General features: G+C 45.3%; 1 protein-coding gene across 4 annotated transcripts in view; it reads left to right on the top strand.

Moving 5' to 3' along the window:
* Window positions 1-22,122, top strand: part of ABCA1 (ATP binding cassette subfamily A member 1) — a 135,939-nt gene that overhangs the window by 55,655 nt on the left and 58,162 nt on the right. For all 4 annotated transcript variants that reach the window (XM_077817924.1, XM_077817926.1, XM_077817925.1 and 1 more), the window contains 2 exons: window positions 8,982-9,103; window positions 14,201-14,392. In XM_077817924.1, the coding sequence (XP_077674050.1) occupies window positions 8,982-9,103; window positions 14,201-14,392 (314 nt within the window). The remainder of the gene's footprint in view (window positions 1-8,981; window positions 9,104-14,200; window positions 14,393-22,122) is intronic.

The following is a 22,122-nucleotide window of genomic DNA, read 5'->3' as shown; positions in this document are numbered from 1 at the left end:
TTGCAAGAACCGTTGCAGTAGGCAGTTTATGCAGTAACTTGTCCTGGAGAAATTTCCCTTCTGACTCCCAATAATCAGAGGTTGGCTTAAAAGCCGAAAGCATAAGTGTTAAAAGTGGTTGATTTTGGGGGGACGGGTAGTCGGCGGAGACAAGCAATGGATTTTCAACCAAAACAAAAAATGTTATGGGGAATTTTCGTTTTAGTTTAAATTTGCTGCCCATACACTCTCTCTCTCTCTCTCTCTCTCTCTCTCTCTCTGTTATTTCCCAGTACCTCATTAGCCTGTTTTTTTTTAAAAAATCGTATCATGTTTTATACTCAGTAAGAAGCTTGAAAATATGTTTTTCTCTTTGTTTTAGCCTGCATTTGGCAAACTTTGTTTTACTCTTGTTTGTACTAATCACAGAATCTGGTCCAGGGTCGAAGAAGAGATAATAGAGCATTTGTCTCTTTCCCTGCTTTTGTGCAGTATCTAAATAAGGAGAATGTTCTCTGATGGGTAGGATGCAGGACTGACAGTCTGCAGACCTGGCTTGTAATCCCAGCTCTGCTATTGACCTGCTGAGTGACCTTGGACAAGTCACTTTACCTCTCTGTGCCTCTGTTTCCCCTCCTGCCCTTTGTAAGCTGTCTGGAGCAGGGACTGTCTGTGGCTATCTGTATATACAGTGCCTAGCACAACAGGGCCTTGATAACAACTGGGGACTCAAGGTACTACCAGCAGAAAAAAATCTGGGTTTGGGTTGGTCTGGTGGCTGTATGGCAGATTCTCCACTGGTGTAAACTGGCGTTGCTCCATTGAAGACAACAGAGCAATGCCAGTTCATACTATGTGAGGATCTGGCCTGTGGTGTGCAATCGTTCATGAGGAGCTTGTGCTCGCTGTCAGAATTGCTCTTCTCACATGCATGTGTTGCAGCATTTAAAGCAGCGTTTTTACCCCTGTGCAAGACAGCTGAATGGGACAGGAAGAGAGACGAGCTCTTTTACCTTCCTCCAGCATGTGCAGTTGACTCAGGTGCAGCACGCAGAAGCTGCTTGTTCACCTAGGGACACCTCTTCAATCATGTGGAGCCGCGTTTTTGATACTTACCTTTGCTTCGCATAAACAACAACAGACGTGACGTGTGAGACCAAAGTCTCCCGTTAGCCCTGGCAGAAATAAGATTTTTGGGAATTCCTGGAAAGTGAACTCAGCCGGCAGAAAGATACGTCCTCCCATGGCTCCCCCCTTCTGAGAGCCCATTCTTTTTATTAGGGTCTCTCCTGCTGCTGCTATTCTAAACACTTTCGCTGCAGCTGTTCACCCACACCATCTGACCAAGTTTAAAGTGTGTCCCTCTGTGCTGGAGATGGAACATGCCTTGTCGGCTCCAGAGTTTATGGTTTTTCACCTCTCCTCTTTCTCCTGCGTGGATTGACGGGATGTCTGACTGAACACTAGTGAGAGGCAAACTGCAAAATGTTACCCACCTCTTCCCTCTGACCCGTCTGAGTTGTTCATTTCCCACAGTGCTCCAGGCTCCCATGGTTGCTGACCTCCCCTCCCCCGTGTTCTCTTTGCGAGGGGCAGCCCTTTCCGTGCCTCTTGTGGCAGCGGGGGGCAGGGAGCATTATCAAACACTCAACACGCCAAGGTCCAAGTGTGGGGGACAGTGTGTGACCGAGAGCTAAGAGTGAGGGACACAAAAACGTGATTTACACCGGAAGCGTAAAATGCAGCAGGGTCGCTTCTTTTAGTAGGAATGACTCTCTCTGTTGCCTGTCCTCTTTGGGGGTCTTTACTGCCGAGTGTCAGCAATTTGCAGCAGTATACGTGAGGCAATACCAAATGTGAGTTGCATATAGGTGTCGTTGGGACAATGGCCATTGGGAGGTAAGAGTAGGAGCCTATAGCTTCATCTCTGGGCTTTCTGCTGTGGCTCTGTTAGCCCTGTGAGGTGCTCTGGGATTGCCTGGCTCACATGCCGTCTGACTGAAACCTTCCCAGCATGACCTCCAGAAGAGGAGGAGGAAGAGTGAGCCATTCTCCAGAGTTCCTGTGGAGAGGGGGTGAGGAGTCTGCACATAACCTTTCCCCCCTCACTCAGAAGAAATCTAGCAGTCAGACAAGTAAATGAAACAGACAGGAGAAAGGGAACTGCCTGAATCCTTCTTGAACCCAGATTCATAGAAATGTAGGCCTGGAAGAGACCTCTAGAAGTCATCAAGACCAGCCTCCTGGGCTGAGGCAGGGCCAAGTAAACCAAGACCATCCCTGACAGGGGTTTGTCCAACCTGTTCTTTAAAAACCTCCAGTGATGGGGATCCCACAACCTCCTGCAGTAGCCTGTTTTCCGAAAGGAAGATGTGTGAAGGTTCTGGATGGGCCTTAACATAACTGGTTGTCTCCAGTGACAACAGGCTGAGAACACTTTATGGCTTGAGAGCAGATAGGCCTACCACCTCCCACAGCAAAAGGACAACACGTTTACATGGGAAAGGGACAGAGCCACAACTGTTGGCAAATTAGGCTGGTGCATTGATGCTAGCAGATCTTGCACCACAGGCCTGCTTAGCTGCTCAATTTCCTGTCAGAAAATCAAGGTAATGTTGTGTAACAAGTTCCTATGACTGTTTTAGCTCCTGTCAGCATCAGCTAGGAAGAGATTTAGCTGTGAGGACTAAACCAACTGTACAAGGGAAGGACACTATGTGGAGGGAGGAAAAAATTAAAAGCCAAATGAGCCCTTAAAGGAGGCTTGTGTGTCACTCCAGCACACTCCATGGATGTGTTGCCAAAAGTTTAATCAAGGGAGTATAACAAGGGCAAACGAAAATTGGCCAGCACTGGCTGATCACTGGGAATCAAAAGGGTTTGTTTGTAGCATAACAGAGCTGGGTCACTGGATCAGTAGGTCCTTTGCTAATATAGTCTCCAACATTACTGTGATTGCTGTTTCCTCTGGATAAGCAAGAGGCGCTGAAAGCTTGCAGGTCCTGAGTTCTATTTCCATATCTGACATTGGTAATTTACTAGCCTGTCTTAGGGTTTTATATTGCTGTCCAACACCATCATATCTAAATGCCTTCCTCAGAAAATAAATTAGCATTAGTGAAGTCCCTATTAGACTTCATGGAGACTCTTCTGACTTTTCTAGATATAAGAATTCTGATTGCGGTAGGGTTATTTTTTTTTGATTGGGTTGTTTGTTTCAGGTCTTTTCCCCCTCTTTTATTTTTGTGGGGGCTGATGGAAGGAGTAGGCGCTCAGCTATATGATGGAGAAGTTTCACCAAAGAGAATGTTATCTCCATTTTATATGCAGGTAAATTGAGGCTAAGAGACTTGCTCAGTAAATGAATTGAAGATCCAGGCTGAGAACACGGTGCCTCCTGGATCCCAGTCCTGTGCCACGTCCCAAACAGGTGGACCAGACCTCTGATGTCTGTATTGGTGCAGTGCAAGGAGCACCTGTGGCGGGAGAGAAGTTGTTGGGGAGGGCAGAGATCCAGAAGGATGCAAGGGCACTTTGGTTGTTCCCGGCAGTTGGAACAGCTCCTTAAGGTCTTTGACAGCCCGGGGTATGTGAGACCAGTCCTGCTGCTGCTCTGACTTATAAATGGGCTTAGCCCCAGTATACCAAGAGGTGCAAAGGTGTCCTTCTCCTCACACCAGTTTCTGTATTGAGTCCAGCTCACCCAGAGGTGGGAATCAGGCCCATAAGTCTGAACCCTACCTAGTGGGCATCTTGGTGCCTTGCAGCCCTTTCTCAATCACATCACAAGGAAAGAAACGTCCACTGATCGTTCCCATGGATTTATCAATCTTGCATTGCCGCTTTCATTAATTGAGAGAGGCAGGTGTGTGATTGCTTTGTGCCGGGAAAGGAATCCGCTCGCCTGCAGGCACTTACAAGAATCTGTCGAGGCTAAGGAGCAAAGTAAAGGCTTCCGTAACCCGTCTGGTCTTGCCACGTGGTCTTGCAATAATGCTGTTTTTATGGCAACACAATCACGTTTATATTAGCAGCCTCTGAGATAATAAATGAAGGGTTATGACTGCACTTCAGGATCAAGGGGAAGGAATGGCTGAGGTGGGAGAAATGGAAGTTCAGCCAGAAGCCGATCAATTCAGTAATAGCAAAGGAAGCGCAGAAAATAACATAATTGTTTTCTGTCTTGAATGTCCCACTAGAAGAGTCTCTGCAGTTGCTGAAGATGCAGTCATGGCACATGGACTGACTGGCTGCCTTGTTTTCTTCAAACCTTTTAATTAACAAAGAGCAGCAGGGAGCTAGCCTCAAGTCCTGAGCTCAACACAGGTCCTTGCAAGATCTAGGCCTTAGTGTGGGTTAGACTGGGAATTAAAAAGCAAAGCTGGCTGTACAGTAGGGAGAGGAGCTCCTTTCAGATGTTAGGCTGGATCCTCAGCTGGTGTAAATCAGCAAAGCTCTGTTGACTTCAGTGGCGTTAAATTGATTGACACCAGCTGAGCCTACATCCAAACCCAGATCCAGATTCATGACTAGGGCTCATCTCTCATTTTATTTATTTATTTTATACATTTCAGCCAGAAGGGCCTGATCTGCTGCCTAGTTTGTCAGAAGCACAAGCAGTACTATGGTACTGAACTCCTCTGGTTCTGTTGGCTGCAAAGGGCAGGACGAAGGGGGTGGGCTGTTCCATCTCAGTAGAACATAGATCATCCCAACAGGGTGTGAAGAATTTCTTTAATGGCAGGGATGCATTTTGGTGATTACGCTGTAATTCCAGCATGTATGTTCCATTACTTAGCATGTTGTTAGCGCATTCAGGAACTATGACTGTGTTGTTTGCGGGCATTGTGGCAGTTTTGAGCTAACAGTCTTGCATTGTTCGCATTGGTTGTGTTATGCTCTGGTGGGTAAATAGCCTTGGAATGATGCGTGTTTTGAAAGGGATGCCTTTAAAAAAGCCTCGCCTTCTAAGGCTATGTCTACGCTAGCATTTTTGTCAGTATAATTTATATTGCTCAGATGTGTGAAAAACACCCCCCCCCCCGAGCAACATAAGTTACCCCCACAGAAGCGCCGGTGTGGACAGTGCTGTGTCGGCTACCGCTGCTCATTGAGGATTGTTTAATTGTGTCGACGGGAGAGTTCTGTCCCTTTGGCATAGAGCAGCTACACGGGAGATCTTACGGGGGCACAGCTGCGTCGGTATAGCTATGCTGCTATAAGGTCTGTAGTGTAGACATACACTTAGACTGTGCAGTGCTGAAGGTCAGATTGACTGCACTGCTCTGCTCCCCTCCCCACCTGTGACTGGCTTGAGGGGCAAGTCAGTGTGTGGGCCTCTGTGATTTGAAGAATGGGGACTCTGGGGTGGCTCAGTCTGTCCTGATGGAAAAAGGACGAGAGACGGGGTGAGCTCACCAAGAAAGAGGTTGGCCTTTTGGTTCAGGCACTGGACTTGAGGTCAAGACAAGTCATTGCTTTGCCACAGGCTTTCTGTGGGACCTCAGGCATGTCAGCACAGTTGCTTGTGGGACAAAGATTAATGTTGCGCCAACCTGAAACAAAATGTTTTGGCATTTCTGAATCAAAATTTTTTCAAATTTTCCATTTGGTGAAAAACTTTGACTTTTTTTCACGAATTGGGATGAAAACAAATGTAGAAACATGCCTGGGAATTTCAGCCAGATGTAGTGCTGTGCACTTCTGAAAATGCTGGCTGATAATGAGGAAAGAAAACACCTGAGGGACACTGTGTTAGTTAATTTATAGACAAGTAAGAAGACGACGTTCCTTGGCATTCCACATCATTTTTACAGACAGGGCAGTGGGCATCCAAAAATAGCTTCTTTACATCCTGTAATAAGATGCAAGTTGCTTTGCTGCAGTTGTCCAAACACTTGGAGTTAGACAAACTAAAGAGAATGTTCCTAAGTAACAAAGATCCTGTTTCCGAGCAGCAGCAAAGCTCAGAGGAGGAGGAAATACAGGAAGAGCAGGAGAATTATTGTTCAATAAAATTTTATTAAAAGGTTTCCATGAGATGTGTGGCCTTTTAAGAGCAACTAGAAAAATAGACTCCATTTAGAATTGGGCTAAATCAAAAAGCTTGCAAATGTCTGATCTTTAAATGCCACTGTTTCTTTGTCCAGCTAATCTCTTTGTCCATTTGAATTTCAGTGCTGTTGATGATCTCACCAAAACCCAAATATACAGAGTAATTCTTTAGCAAATGCAGTGCAGTTAGGAAGTAGCCAGAAATCAGGAGGAAGGAGATTATTTGAATCTGAGTGATTCTGGGGGGCAAAGCCCTCAGCTGGTGTGAATCAGTGCAAATGGCTTGTGAATCAGTGCAAATGGCTTGTGCTGATTTGCACCAGCTGAGGATCTGGCCCGCTTTTCTTAGTGCCAGTGCTGGCTGAAAAGAAAACTCAGTCTGTTTGTTTGCACGAGCCTGTTAGGTTTTTTTTCACAGTATGATCAATGGGCAGGTTATTAAATCATCCTGCCTGGGAGGGGCGGGATAAAGTTTTCACCCTGAAGTAACCTCCTGTCAGCATTACCTCCAGCTTTCCTCAGCCCAGCTGATGGTGGCGATTATTTTTCATGTAGAACAAAAAGGCTACAGGGAACTTGTAACCAGAGATGTAGGCTAGAGAGCAATGACCGACAGTAACCCCAGCGCGCTCGTGCTGCAAGGAGAATGAGGGGTATTGCTTTTCTTCCCCCGCTCTCTCCTCATAATTCTTATACCAGACTGGTGTCCTGCCAAGTCGAGACCGAGCAGCACAAAAGAAACACTGAGAGGCATACAGAGAGCGGGATTCCATGTTCTTGTGACATGTGGCCGCCCTGGCTTGCTCCCCATCCCCTCCCAGCGCTGTGGAGATTTGCAGCAGGCTCACTCCGATGACTTCTCAGAAAGGCACTGAGTGTTTCTTGTAAGCAGTCAAGCTGATTAAAACAAGAACGAGAGCCCTGTGCCACAGTGGCTGCTGTTCCCTCCAGGATGAGCAGTACAGCCAGGAGGGAATACACGCTATTAGGAGTCCATTGCATTAGGACTTGGCACGTGGTTTTTTTTTCCCTCTTTGCCATCAATTACCAATTTGTTTTGTGACTCTGCTCTTCCTTAAGTAGAAAAAGTATCAGGTTATCTACCTAATCAGCTTAGCCTATGCCTATGAATCTTCTCTGAGTCAGCCGTGTCAATTCTTTTCATAAGAACATAAAGACAGCCCTACCGGGTCAGACCAAAGGTCCATCTAGCCCAGTATCCTGTCCTCTGACAATGGCCAGTGCCAGGGGCCCCAGAGGGAATGAAGAGAACAGTTAATGATCAAGTGATCCATCCCCTGTTGGTTATTCCCAGTTTATGACAAACAGAGGCTGGGGACACCATCCCTGCCCATCATGGCTAATAGCCATGGATGGACCTGTCCTCCATGAACTTATCTAGTTCTCTTTTGAACCGTGTTAAAGTCTTGGCCTTCACAACATCCTGTGGCAACAAATTCCACAGGTGGACAGTACATTGTATGAAGAAATACTTCCTTTTGTTTGTTTTAAACCTGCTGCCTATTAATTTCATTTGGTGACCCCTAGTTCTTCTGTTCTGAGAAAGAGTAAATAACACTTCCTTATTTACTTTCTCCACACCAGTCATGATTTTATAGGCCTCTATCATATCTCCCCTTAGTTGTTTCTTGTCCAAGCTGAAAAGTCCCAGTTTTATTAATCTCTCCTCATATAGAAGCTGTTCCATACCCCTAATCCTTTTTGTTGCCCTTTTCTCTACCTTTTCTCTATACCAACATATCTTTTTTGAGATGGGGCGACCAGGTCTGCACACAGTATCCAAAATGTGGGCGTACCATGGATTTATATAGAGGCAATATATTTTCTGTCTTATTATCAGTCCCTTTCCTAATGATTCCCAACATTCTGTTCACTTTTTTGACGGCCGCTGCACAATGGGTGGATGTTTTCAGAGAACTATCCACAATGACTCCCAAGATCTCTTTCTTCCCTCAACTCTCCACTGCTTAGCGTTTGCACCTTTCACCTCAACTGCATTCCTTTGTATTGCCAACCTCAAGCATTCAAAAGCTGTGGAGTAAGGCCTCCAAAATCATGTGATTAGTTTAAAAGAATCAGTGTTGCGGTTCTGTTCTTCACTCTCTGGTTTCTAAGACTTCAGGGCACATTTGAGTCACATTTTCCAGCATTTTGCCTCAACCATGAAGATTCTGCTAAAAAAAAAAAGCTGAGATTCTCATTTAATCACATGATTCCAGGAGCTGGGGCTTTTAGAAAAACACCAAATATCATAAGACTTATCCCCCAAAAATGTGAGAGATGGCAACACCACTTCCTAGATCTACCTGTGTTATCTGTATAAAGTAACCTCTGGCTCCAGGCACACTTGTGTCTGCCTGTGCTTGGCCTGGAAATGTCTTGTGGTAGGTTATGATGTTGATGATTATTAGTAGTATTTGTATTATTAATGATCAAACATTTTTATATAAGATTTAGTAAGTTTCTTATTGCCCTGTACACCAGTTCAGTCCTGCTTAAGCCTACAAAATAGAGTTTAAGTGGAGTCGTGAATCTCTTGTGCCTAGCCTTCTGCGCTGGAGTGAATTTCCCCAAAACTGAAGAGCAGTTTATTCTGAACCATTGAGCTCCCCTTGCATCTCATGTGCCTGGCGGCAGATTAAATGCAACAAAGCAGGTGTTAGCGAAGGTGTTGGAGGGAGGTTATTTTCAAAGATTCTATTTTTGGTGTAAAAACACGGCAGGTCCGACGTATCTCTGCAAGCTGCTGTATTTCAGAGCACATCGGCAGCAGCTACTGGTTTCCTTTTGTGTCCTCCATTGTGTCGTTGTCCCTTCCCCTTCCCCTCAGCCAGGTTTTGCTATTTTAGTTTGAAGATTTCACATTCTTTCTCCTTTTTGGGTTTGCGCTAAATAAAACCAAGTGACGCTTGCTTCTCACCTAACAGGTTTGAAACTTCAGGATTTCCTGGTTGACAATGAGACCTTCTCAGACTTTCTCCATCATAATGTTTCCATGCCATTGTTTGCTGTGGATGAGATACTGAATGCAGAGGTCAACTTCCAGCAGGTGAGGAACTCTTTCAAGCATTATTATTCTTATTGTGGTAGAATCTAGGAGCCTTGCCCCATTGTGCTAGTTGCCGTACCAATACAAAAAGATGGCCCCTGCCCCAAAGAGCTTACAATCTCATCTTGGTTGGTTTGCAGCAAGGCTGTAAAAGGACTTGAAAATCCATGTAGAGAGTCTGGAAATGCCTAAAAGGCACAGAACACTTGAAAAGCCAAAGAGAATTTCTCAAGGCCTGCTTTCCAATGAAAAGACACATCCAAATAGTATTGTTTGGACTATTTTACTTTTCTTTTTCAATGACAATGAAAAGATGCTCTCGTGGGTAAGTCACAGGAATGGGACTCTGGAGCTCTGCTGCAGACTGCCAGAGTGACCTTCGGCAAATCACTTAATTTCTCCCTGCCTCAGTTCCCCATCTGTCCGATGGGGAAGAGGAGGGTTCCTTTCTCCCACCCTGTGTCTGTCTTTTGTTTGGATTGTCAGCTCTTTGTGACAGGGGCAGTGTGCTTGTACAGAACATCATGGAACTAGGTGAATAATTGACTTTTTTTCAAAGGATCTGAAGAAAAATTGATTCAGTTTGACCCCAAGTGATTTTTTTTCTTTTTGACATTTCATTTTGGGTAATTTTTGGGTGCTTTTTACCCTTTGTTTTGGTTTAAAAAATTAGCCAAATTTCTGAACAGAATGCTGTTTTGAAAAGAAAAGTCAAAGCATGTTGTTTTGAAATGGTCAAAATGAAGCATTTTGATTTTTGTGGGAAAAAAATCAATTTTTTTGGCTGAAACTATTCACCAAATTGGACCCAAATTCGTAAGAGTGCCTGGTACAATGGTGACCTGATTTTGGCTGAGACCTGTGAAAGCTGCTGCACATAATACAGGAAGGTGCAAATACTGGAGTCCTTGACATAACAGGATGTTTTCTTTGTCAAGCTCAGAACATTGGGTTTACCATGCTTCAAAAGATCAATGGCCTACCTAGCTCATGTTCCTCTTTCTGACATTGGCCAGGGCTGGTTGCTTCAGATTTCAGAGGAAAACGTATGCTCACAGTAATGCAAGTGCCCACACAGCTGCCTAGCATTGAGGGAAAATTCTTCCTTCTTCTCACCCCTGTTCTTGATCAGTTTATGTCCTGAAGGATGGTGACTTAACCCTTTTAAACTTTGATCCTTCTTAATTTCAGATGCTGGTCTCATTCATATAAATGTTTGATGTTTTCTAGAATTTGACAAAGCATTCTGCCTTTGATAGTTAACCCTATAAGTTAATAATATGTTACTCTAAAAAAAAATTCTTTGTATCTATTTTAAGAAATCTGTCTGCCACCCTAATTTTTCTGAAGCTCAGTATAGAATCAAAGAGAAGCAAATATTAGATGTAAACATAGGATAATCAGAGAACTTTAACAACAACGTGTGTAGTGCTGAGTATTGGGAATGTAGAGACAGCTTTTAAATAGATTAATAATTTAAAGATAAAGGAAGTAAAAGATAGATGAAATAAAACTAACTGGCATCCAGTCTTTTGACAAACTTGAACTTGATTTGGTAGCCACAGTAGCCATTAGGAAGGCAGTATAAGTGAGAGGGAAAGTAATACTTTTAGCAGACCAACATATTAGAGCTACTCTGGTGACACTAGAGGGGAAAACTGCGAGCTAGGGTTTCTGTTGAATGACTTGAACTTACACCTTGATCTTGTCAATAGAAAAACACGTTTTGTGTGGACTCTGTCAGTATTGTTAGAATGATGTTTTCCAGCTCCATAATATTTTTTATTGAAGTACAGTAATAGCCATAAACCAAAATCAACAAGTTGTACAGTCGCACAGTGGGACCCTGGAGTCTGGTAGGGGGCTTCAGGCACTACCATAATATAAATAATGAATCAAAGCAGACTTCTTTCTTCCTGGAAAACTTCATGATTTGACTTTTGACTCAGAAAAAGCATAAAATGTTCGCAAGTGATTTTGCTCGAGAGTCATGTGAGAGGCCTGACTTTACCGCTGGATTGAATATTGATTGTGAGGGGAAGGTTTGTTTGGTTTTGCGGGATAGGAATGGAGAAGGAGAGAGGAGGATCTCCGCAGAGAGAATTTAGTGCCCACTGCAGGTATACAGTCCTCTCCCCAGCTCTGTATTGAAGTTAGGGCTCTGTATCCGCCTTTGTGAGATCTGGGATTATTTCCAGGTGCGGCTTTCTCTTTCATTCTCCTCAGAGAATGCCAAGGAGACATTATTGGTATATAGTTAAAGCTCCAGTCAGGATTGTGTACTCTATAGGTACTGTACACATACATGTGATGAGATTTAAGGTCTCTGCCTTGAATAGCAGTCTAGTCAGCTCTTGTGGAAGGGAGACACAACTCAGGTCACTCTATAGCACTCCTCAGGCCAGTTAGGCTGGGATTTTCAAAGGATTGTTGATTAGTGCCGAAGAGAGATCCACCCAGACCTCCTCAGCCAGAAGCTGGAGATTTGAGCCCCGAAAACATAGAAAGCTGTAAAACCACTTAGACTGGAGGTTTGTGGGGCAGGGACTGTCTCTGTGTTCTGCATTTGTACCACACCTACCACAATGGGTCTTGGTCCATGACTGGGGCCCCTAGGTGCTACCACAGTATAACTAATAATAGGACTGAACAATTGCACTTAAGCCACCTAAGCCACTTGTGATTGACTGTATAAATATATGGAACAAATCTCCCAATTTTACATACACAGTGCTTCGTGGAGGGGAAAGAATGGACACCATGATCCATGAGCCTGAAATAAAGTGACCCGTGTCTTGTTTTTCAGAGCCCATCCAAACTTGGGAGGGATAGCTCAGTGGTTTAAGCATTGGGCTACTAAACCCAGGGTTGTGAGTTCAATCCTTGAGGGGGCCAATTAGGGATCTGGGGCAAAAATTGGGGATTGGTCCTGCTTTGAGCAAGGGGTTAGACTAGATGATCTCCTGAGGTCCCTTCCAACTCTGATATTCTATGATTCAACTTCTACAAAAATGATCTTGACATTTTAAGAGTCCTTGGGGGAATTAGCCTGTCATTTATAATTTATGTTTCTACTTGAAGTCACCACAATTTCAGACCGATTGTAATTTTCATGAAGTTGTGACTTCATGCGGCTGGGAGTTTTTTTGGTCCTGTCTGCTTGTAATTTTTGTTTAATACAATTGTTGTGATAAGTGTTGTGCCCCAAGTTACACAGAAAATCTGTGCCAGAATTGGAAACTAAACCCAGATCTCCTGAATCCCGTGGGGTCCACTGCCTTTTATCACCAGACCGTCCTTCTCTGATATTGCTGTGGTGCTGGTGATGCTGATTTTGTAAAGTGCCACCATCACAGATCACAAAACACATCCCATTTACTCAGCAAAGAACAAAGATTGGCTTCATCCTGTTTCTGGAGTGCAGCTGTAGGCAGAAGTTAAGGTTCTATCACTCTGAGTACATTTGCATCCTTCCTTAGATAGGCATCTCTCCACTGGATGGTTGATGTGCTTTTGCCTTGAAAAATATGAAAGTTCTTGTACTTCGTTGGCTCCACATGATACAAGAGATTTTGGTGAGACTCTGTCCCCGTGTGGCTGGCCCCAAAGAGACCAGGTCACTGAGGAGTCCTGGAAGGAAGCTGAAGTTGGTTCTTTAGAGAAGGCTGACAGCAGGAGGAGCAGCAGGAGGGGTTTGCTGACTGGTGTCCCCAAACCAGAGAGCCAGAACTGGAGAGGGCTGAAGGCAGGAGCAGCAGCAGCAGAGGGAGTTGCGTGCTTGGGAGTCTGCAGAAGGGAAACTGAGACAAGCATTGCTTATTGTGCCACAGGCTGCCGCAAGACCCTCGGACCGACGCCTCGGGATCACCTTTGAGTCAGACTGACGTCCAGTCCAGGCATACCAGCGGTTGCAAACCAAGAGAAGCAGAAATAGAGAGAAACACCACTGTTAGCTGTGTCAATCTGGTTGCCCTGCCACAATTCACAAAGCAAACCGTGACATTCCCAATAGAGTCACAGAGCTTCTCTTGTTTGTCACCTGCATTAAGCACTTACCATTGCACATCCAAAGGACCCCAGTGCCATAATGACCTGTTGAAGGGATTTGGAGATCAGTCCCTCCCATGAGAGACCCACGTATTGGATGCTTGATCAGAGATTTTCATTAATTTCCTTTACAGATATTAAACAGGAGTCCTTAACTTAAAGTACGAGGTGTCTGTGGACAGGAGTTAGGGATCTGGCCTAATGTCCATTGAACTCAGTGGCAATGTTCCCATTGACTTCAGTAGCTCAGGATCAGTTCCAAACATTGCAGAATTACAAGCGCCAGGCTGTGGCTGCTCCTTTGTGAGCATGTCAGGAAGAGAGAGGGAGGAACCAATCTCCCCCATCTCATGTCCTTTGCACACTGGTGAGGATAGGCCATTGGGGGTGTCTTGTGCTGCAGGCAAAGCTATGATTTCCCACTCACACATAGTCACACTCACACATCACTTTGTGCTCAGAGGTCTTGATGCAAAACCCATTAAAATCTGTGGGAGTCTTTCCAGTAACTTTGGTGGGCTTTCGATCGGGCCAAGGAGCACAAACCACAGGATTCTTGTGCTCTCAACTGCCGCACCTGTATGTGAGGCAGGAGGAATCTGATCGCAAATAATTGTAGGCGAGAGAAAGTGCCTTACAGATGATATATCTCAGGAGTTTAGGCTTTGGGTCTTTCTTCCTTGCTTTTGCCGACTTCTTAGGCTTGAGCACAAACCTTTCGTTGGAGGGGCCCAGGTCCCAGACACACGTATATTGAGGTTGGTATAGAGTAGGGAGTCTACTACTATATGGCTCTGCCTGGAGTGTTGGGGATATCTCAGCCGTCGGACTCTCTTATGGAACTCAGGGGGGCCACACACTTCTGTCATAATCCAAGTAATACATGGCCAAGAACCATGAAATCCTTAGGGAGAAATTCCCTCTCCCTTCTAACCTTGAGTGTTGTGAATCATGATGTAGCCAAATGATCATTTCTGACTCAGTGATACTAGGTTAGTGCCAAGAATGATTTACTGATGGCATTTTGTATTGTTTCACAACTGTTCCCAGGTCATCCTGTCTGGCTATCGAATGCAGCTGAGAGATCTGTGCAATGGGTCAGAGCTGTCTGAATTCCTTACAATCCACAACCCAGTAGTCGCAGTGGTCGGCGAAGCCTTCCTCTGCACCATGCCTAAGGAAAAACTCCACGCAGCAGAACAAGCCTTTCGTGCTAATATAGACCTTTTGAAGCCTGTACTGGTGAGTGCACTGGCTATACAGTGATTCCTAAGGGAGAGCATCAATGCTGGGAATTAATGCTTTATGAAGGGCATGATATAATGCAGGGGTGGCCAGCCTCAACCTGAGAAGGAGCCAGAATTTACCAATGGACATTGCCAAAGAGCCACAGCAATACGTCAGCAGCCCCCCATCAGCTCCCCACCCCCTGCTCCCAGCGCCTCCCACCCACCGGCAGCCCCGCTGATCAGCGCCTCCCCCTACCTCCCTGCGCCTCCCAATCAGCTGTTTCGTGGCGTGCAGGAGGCTCTGGGGGGGAGGGGGAGGAGCAAGGGCACGGCAGGCTCAGGGGAGGGGGCGGGAAGGGGTGGAGTGGGGGCAGGGCCTGGGGCAGAGCCAGGGGTTGAGCAGTGAGCACCCCCCGGCACATGGGAAAGTTGGCACCTGTAGCTCCAGCCCCGGGGTCGGTGCCCGACAAGGAGCCGCATCTTAACTTCTGAAGAGCCGCACGAGGCTCCGGAGCCCCAGGTTGGCCACCCCGTTATAATCCGTGGTTGTACAAGCTTTTGGGAAATACAGGGATGGAGTGTTTAAGAATACACGAGCCTTTATTTTTTGCAATAGACTGTTTAATGCCAATAAGGAAAATGGAAGAGGATTCTGAGTCCCCAGGTTAATCATATAGTTTTCTCCTGCCATACTCCTGCTTTCTGTTGATTGGGGTGATGTGTTAAATGAGGACATTGCCTGGGAACATGTGTCTCTACACGGATTTCTCAGGAGAAAAATATTTATGCTGTATGGTAACAAATGGGCCATTCATTGTTCCTGTATTTTGATCAGATGTTGTGTCTCAGCTGGAATGAACCCACAGATGTCTGACAGAAACCTATTTAGCATTAGAACTTTCATATGTTTGCAACATGAGGAAGCTTATAGCCAATGGCAACCCAAACTCTTTGAGTCGCTTTAACACACGCGCACGTGAGATTTTAGGGCCAGATCCAAAGACCATTGAAGTGAAGGGGAATCTTTCCACTGACTTTAATAGACTTTGGATCAGTATCTAAATATTTTAGCTGCATGCAGTTTGCAATTATTTAAGTAAACTTAAGGGGCTTGGTGAAGATATTTGCAATAGACATGCTTGTTTATTTTGAAACCCAGGTGGCTCTTTGTATACCTACAGTGTCTGGGTAGCATACAAAGAATTTGATGAAGTTGATACTGAAAACAGCAGCACAGAGAAGAAGGGGCCGATGGAACCCACTTTGTTGTTCAACAAAACAAATGCTCTGCTGTCTGCTTAGAGGAATTCAGCACTCTTGCTCTGGGAGTATCCAGATTTGATATACCTCATAGGACAGATAGTCAAGCATCAGTTGCTTGGAGTTTGCCCAATCAAAGGGGTTGATTATCAAGCACTGGAGTCAGATTACCTTTCAGCCCCGACTTTACTGTAATTCATGTTCTGTTTTGCACATGTCTCCCACGTGCATTTTGTCCTTACTGAGAGAGGCTACTACTGAGAATGACATAATAATGAATACAGAGAGATGAAGTAACAGCAGACAGAGGGAAGAGAGCACAAAAATGGTTCCTCTAGCGAAATGAACTACTTTGAAAAGGACTCCGGGAAGGAAAGCATTTCGGAGCAGGCTGGGGACAGGAGAGGTTGAGTTGAGATTATCTTTAGTTAATTAGTGTGTTCATAATAAGTGAAATCTGCATTTTGTGGGCTTGAATGGGACTGAAGTGGTTTCTAGGCCTTTTACTGGCCTTCTGCACAGGCATAAACATTCACACGGCTGCAGCCTAGCCTCTCTCTGTCTGGGCACAGTTTACACCTCCCAGATCTCCAGGCACACTCACTTTGAGCCAAAGATTTTCAGATGCCAGTCTGAGTATGTGCCTCTAACTGCCCAGTTTACGCTCACAGTCAGGTAGGTGAAGGTACAAGTACTGAGATTTGCACCCACAATCCAACTGCAGATGCAAAATACGGGAGCAAATTACCTGAGAATAAACTGGGCCCTGAAAAAGGAGGCCACCCGCTGGAAATGTCGGCCCGTAGGTTTTCTTCCTCATGAAATGAATTTGGTTCCAGCCAAACTCGCTTAGTACAGGCTTAACTTCCTCATTTCCCACCATCCTCGGTTATAGAACTCTCTTTCTGTAACAACAAGGTCACGAATATTCTTGCAGCAAAGATCGTAAAAGGATAAAAGTGAGAACACTGCCAACAAGTGGGGTAAATATAGACATACCCTTAGTAAAGTCCAAATTCTTTAGCCCAGCAGAAACAAATACACTGGCCATATCTAAGACTATGTTTTCAATCAGTAAAAGAGTGGCCATAAGTCATTATGCTCCTGCCACTGGGCAAGAACAAAATAGATATTGGGAGAATCCTGCTTCTGATCTCTATTTTAGAGAAAAGCTTTGTGCTTCTGAAGAGAATCTTGAATACAGCAATTCTGAACCTGATGAGCATTCTGCCAACCTTACTTAGGAGCACAAAGCATAATTTTTCCAAAGGAGAACGGTGAAGGTTGCTGCAATGCCTGAATCGTTAAATGTGCTCTATGTGGCCAAGCGGACTGAATAAATTAACCTAGGAAATGGTCATCACACATGTGAAACACTCTAGCTTAATGGCTAAACAGTCCCTTGACCTACAATAATATCCTTGGAAAAGGAGGTAACATTCCGTCGCTCTTGAACAAAGGAGTCTGTTCACTTGCAGTGTATCAATAAAAGCAGCATTTTCCTAAGGGTGAAATCTTGGAAACAAGTTCTGCTCTGCTTCTTATACAAAGCTCATAAACCCGTGTTGAAAAGCTCATTGGCCAAGGAAATTAAATTTTTAAAAGTGCCCCAGAGGTCTTTGTTTAATGGCATTTTAGTCTCCCTAGCTGTAATATAAGTATAACGGAAACTCTGGGCCATGTTTTCAACCGATGCAAACAGACATGGCTCAATTGGCTACAAGTTTTCATCATTTTCTTTTCTGAGAACCCTGAAAAAGAAGAAGGGTCCGTGAGTTTGCAGCTTTGTGACTTTGTGAAAAACTCAAGCTCCCATTTAAGCAGCACATTAAGGGCTTGAGTGATAAATTCGTCTTTCTGCATTGGAGAGTGTGTGCAGCTCTAAATAAAAGAGAAGAATTAATGTTACAAAGGAAATCAGTACGGTACAAAGTGCAATCCATTGGCCGGTGAGATTTCAGCACAATTAAGAAGAAGAAAGCCAGATAGAAAAATGGTGCTCGTTTTTACCATACTTCGTATTCGCAAATTTTCCCTATGGAGAACTTCCCAAATAATGGTCCAAACCTGGGGACAGAGAACCTTTGCCACAGGAATAGAGGGAGGCAGTTGTGGTTAAAACCCTGGACTGGGAGCCAGGTTGCCATCTTTGCCACTGTCCTGCCACTTGATTCTGGGCATGTCTGTGCTGCATCTGGGAGCGAGCCCGGGTCCTAAACATAGCAGTGTAGACATGGCAGCTCGGTTTGGAGCACATGCTCTGGGGCGGGGGTGGGCTTGAGAGCCCAAGCTCCAGCCTGAACTGCAACATCAAAGCACCGCCTACAGAGCTATTTCTAGAGCACCAACGTGAGCCTCACCAGCGCGAGTCTCTGGGCCCCCGCTGGGAGGCTTGCTGCCGGATGGAGTGTAGACGTGCCCTGAATGTCTCTGTACCTCAGCTCCACACCTATGAAATGGCGATCGTGGTGTTTCCTAACCTCACAGAGGATCAGTTAAATGGGCTTAGTTATACTTTGGCTTATATAAGCACTTAGGCAAATCAGTTTAGACAGGACTGCAGAAGGGACTCTGGGAGGGATCATCAAAAAGTCCAAAATTATGGCTGGATGGATGGCAAAAAGCCCTTGTTGAATGGATGTTCATTGTCCAAGGAAAGCAACACACATGGGCATAAAGCAGTACCAATCACTGAACTGCATATTCAGTAGAGATCTATGTAAGCCTTTCCCTTTGCATAGGCTCTTTAGGGTGATGCATGAGACCTGCCATGTGCAGTATTAGACGCTCCGCGTTGGGCCCACCCTGCAGGGAGCTGCTGTTAATTCCCACAGTATGCAGAGAGTTTTCAGTGCTTTAGGCAGGGCTGGCTAAAAACCAGGGGAACGGAGGGGCCATTTCAGACTAACTTTCATGGATCTCATTTTCTCTTTCCTTCAAACTTTTCTCTAGTATTGAGACTGCTGCTGACTCAGAAAAGAGGAGTGATGCCAATCAGGGACTACAGGCAGCCATGGCTGGGGAGGGGGCATCTAGTGCTTGCCCTCAGTTAATACCCTAGATCGGTGCTGGAGGGATACCCCCGCCACTTAAATGTGGGACCAACCCTCCTTTGCTTGACAGAATGAGAAGCAATCTCTGTGAGTGGGTTTTCCCCGCGAGACAGTAAACCACACAAGTTAAAATGACAGGTTTCAGAGTAGCAGCCGTGTTAGTCTGTATTCACAAAAAGAAAAGGAGGACTTGTGGCACCTTAGAGACTAACAAATTTATTTGAGCATAAGCTTTCGTGAGCTACAGCTCACTTCATCGGATGCATTCAGTGGAAAATACAGTGGGGAGATTTATATACATAGAGAACATGAAACAATGGGTGTTACCATACACACTGTAACGAGAGTGATCAGGTAAGGTGAGCTATTACCAGCAGGAGAGCGGGGGGCCGGGAAAAAGCTTTTTGTAGTGATAATCAAGGTGGGCCATTTCCAGCAGTTGACAAGAACATCTGAGGAACAGTGGGGGGTGGGGGGGGGGAATAAACATGGGGAAATAGTTTTACTTTGTGTAATGACCCATCCACTCCCAGTCTTTATTCAAGCCTAAGTTAGTTGTATCCAGTTTGCTAATTAATTCCAATTCAGCAGTCTCTTGTTGGAGTCTGTTTTTGAAGTTTTTTTGTTGAAGAATTGCCACTTTTAGGTCTGTAATTGAGTGACCAGAGAGATTGAAGTGTTCTCCGACTGATTTTTGAATGTTATAATTCTTGACGTCTGATTTGTGTCCATTTATTCTTTTACGTAGAGACTGTTCAGTTTGGCCAGTGTACATGGCAGAGGGGCATTGCTGGCACATGATGGCATATATCACATTTGTAGATATGTAGGTGAACAAGCCTCTGATAGTGTGGCTGATGTGATTAGGCCCTGTGATGGTGTCCCCTGAATAGATACGTGGACACAGTTGGCAACGGGCTTTGTTGCAAGGATAGGTTCCTGGGTTAGTGATTCTGTTGTGTGGTGTGTGGTTGCTGGTGAGTTAAAATGGGGCCTTCCCACGTAGGGAAGAACTTTGCTCTGTGTAGATCTTCCCAGTTCTGATATTCAGCATGGAGAGGCAATTTGTATGTGTGTTAAGTAAAGGGTTTTAGCTCTGCAGCACTGGGGCATCCCAGAAAATGTCTCCAGGTTTGGCAGTGAGCTGTAGCTGTGCCGTGATTCACATGTTGCACGAGGCCATGAGGGAGCTGTGAGGGCTACAAAAAGCAATTGTGTTGGTCTCTCTGAATGACATGGGTGGCATTTTGTCATTGCTCTGGCCCAAACAGAACACTGAATAATACATACATTCCAATGACTTTAACACAGCGCACAACGTTGCCTATGAAAAGAAGGTTTTCTTTAATATAAATACAAGTGTCATTTGAACCTCCGACTTGCTGTGTCCTTTTTTTGGGATGAAGCCGCATGAGATCATCCTTCCCTTGAACAATAGGGCAGGACTCCTGTTAGGAAATAATAACAGAACTTCCAAATGCGTGATTTGTCTACCACTTCCTGGTTGAAATAGTGTTTATGACAAACATTGTTTCCCATTGCAAAGTAGATATGACTCAGATGCCATATTTACTTACCAGAAGCAACCACTGAAGTATCCTGTGGCAGGGCAAGGCGACAGATATGCAAACATTGTGCCCCTTGAAAAAATGCTGACATATTTGATTGCATATTGTGCAGAAATCATTTTTTAAAATCTCACAATTCAGCCTGTGAATTGTCCATTCTCATGTCAGAAGCACATGACCAGCTCCTGCATCTCTTACTCAGGCTTGTCGTCACAGCAAAGTTAGCTTGAGTGTTGCCCCTACCTCGAGTTCTATCCACACATACCCTTCACTGAAGTGCAGGGGTGCTATTAATCCTAGTCGACTGGCCTGCGAGGGGTATAGGCTAAGGCTCAACTGAGCGACTGGTCAGCTGCTAACACAACCGCTCTGCTGCCGTTGGCTCCACTCGAGTGCTGCTGGTTCTCTGATGCCTTCCTACAGTCCTCCCCATCTGCCCAGAAGGAGAGAAGTTCTCCCACAATCCATTGAGACAGAATTCACAGAGCAGCTCAGCTTCCTGCAGCACAAAGAACTCTGGGATGTGCCCTCAGAATCTCAGCACCAGTGTGGACGCAGCAGCTGGAGAGCTCTTTCATAGCGTGGCCGTTTTCACGTGAGCTGGGCTAACTCCAGAGGAGGAACGGGAGTGCAGATGACTCAAGCTAACTCTGCCTTCAGACAAAACTCCCAGTGACTTCCATGAAAGGTCTGCTTGTGTAAGGAGGAATGCTGGCTTATTGGGCCTGAATTTCTGCCCACCTCTACGGATGTGAATCAGGAGCAACTCCATTGAAACCAGTGGAATTCCTTGGGTGTAAAGTGTACAGTTAATTCAGGGGGCGGTCTCACATCTGTGTTACTGTAGCATGGTCCTATAAATGCATGGTATGGCATGAACTTTTGTGTCTATGCAAGAGAGGCAGGGTGGTGTACTGGACTGGGCATTGGACTGGGACTTAGGCGATCTGGGTTTGATTACTGCTTGATCAGAGCCTTTTTGTGTGACTTTAGGCAAGTCACTAACTGTCCCTGCTCCTCAGTTCTGCCTCTGGAAAATTGGGGATAATGTTTGCTGTTCCCAGGTTTTGCCTGTTTAGATGGTGAGCCCTGCAGGGCAGGGGCTGTCTCATACTATGTACATGTGCTGTGCTTAGCACAATGGGGCCCTGATGTGTTTTGTAGCCTCTCGGTAATATAAATAATAATGAAATGGAGCTTGTGTCTATTTCCATGTGCGATGCTCCAGAGGGACATGCAAGTACATTGTGTGAATGGAGGTAGGACCGCTCACCCTGGCATATTGTTAAAATGTTGCCACACCTTTGAGACTTCATTATTTGTGACCCATATTTCAAATTTGTCCCAGTAAGGATTAAATCTGTGGCAAGTTTGAACTGCTTTTCTTTCCTTCCTTCGCTGTGTGTGTGGGTTGGTTTTTCAAGTTATCTGAGCCTTAAATTCCTGACCCTTAGCTGGTGTGAATGTGCTCAGCTGATCCAACGGAGGCTCTAGCCCAGTGGTTCTCAACCTGTGGCCTGTGGGCTGCTTGCGGCCCATGTGACATCCTCAGGGCCATACAGGTAATATTGGATGAGGCCCGCATATGCAGCCCACAGTGGTAAATAGGTTGAGAACCACTATCTAGCCAGCTGTTTTATCACGCTCCCGTGACTTAAATAGGCCAAGCGACATTTTACCAGACTTTTCTCCCAAAAAATCACCCCGGGCAGAGGACAAACATGAGAAATCTTAGCTCAAAGGATCATAGAAGTGTCTAAGAACGGGGGCTTGTAATTGAAGAGCCATTCCTGTGATTAACAAGGAGTCCGGTGGCACCTTAAAAGACTAACAGATTTATTTAGGCATAAGCTTTCGTGGGC

Source organism: Eretmochelys imbricata, chromosome 5 (genome assembly GCF_965152235.1).
Source record: "Eretmochelys imbricata isolate rEreImb1 chromosome 5, rEreImb1.hap1, whole genome shotgun sequence".
In the NCBI taxonomy this organism is placed as follows: Eukaryota; Metazoa; Chordata; order Testudines; family Cheloniidae; genus Eretmochelys; species Eretmochelys imbricata.
This window is presented reverse-complemented; position numbering and strand designations above follow the sequence as displayed.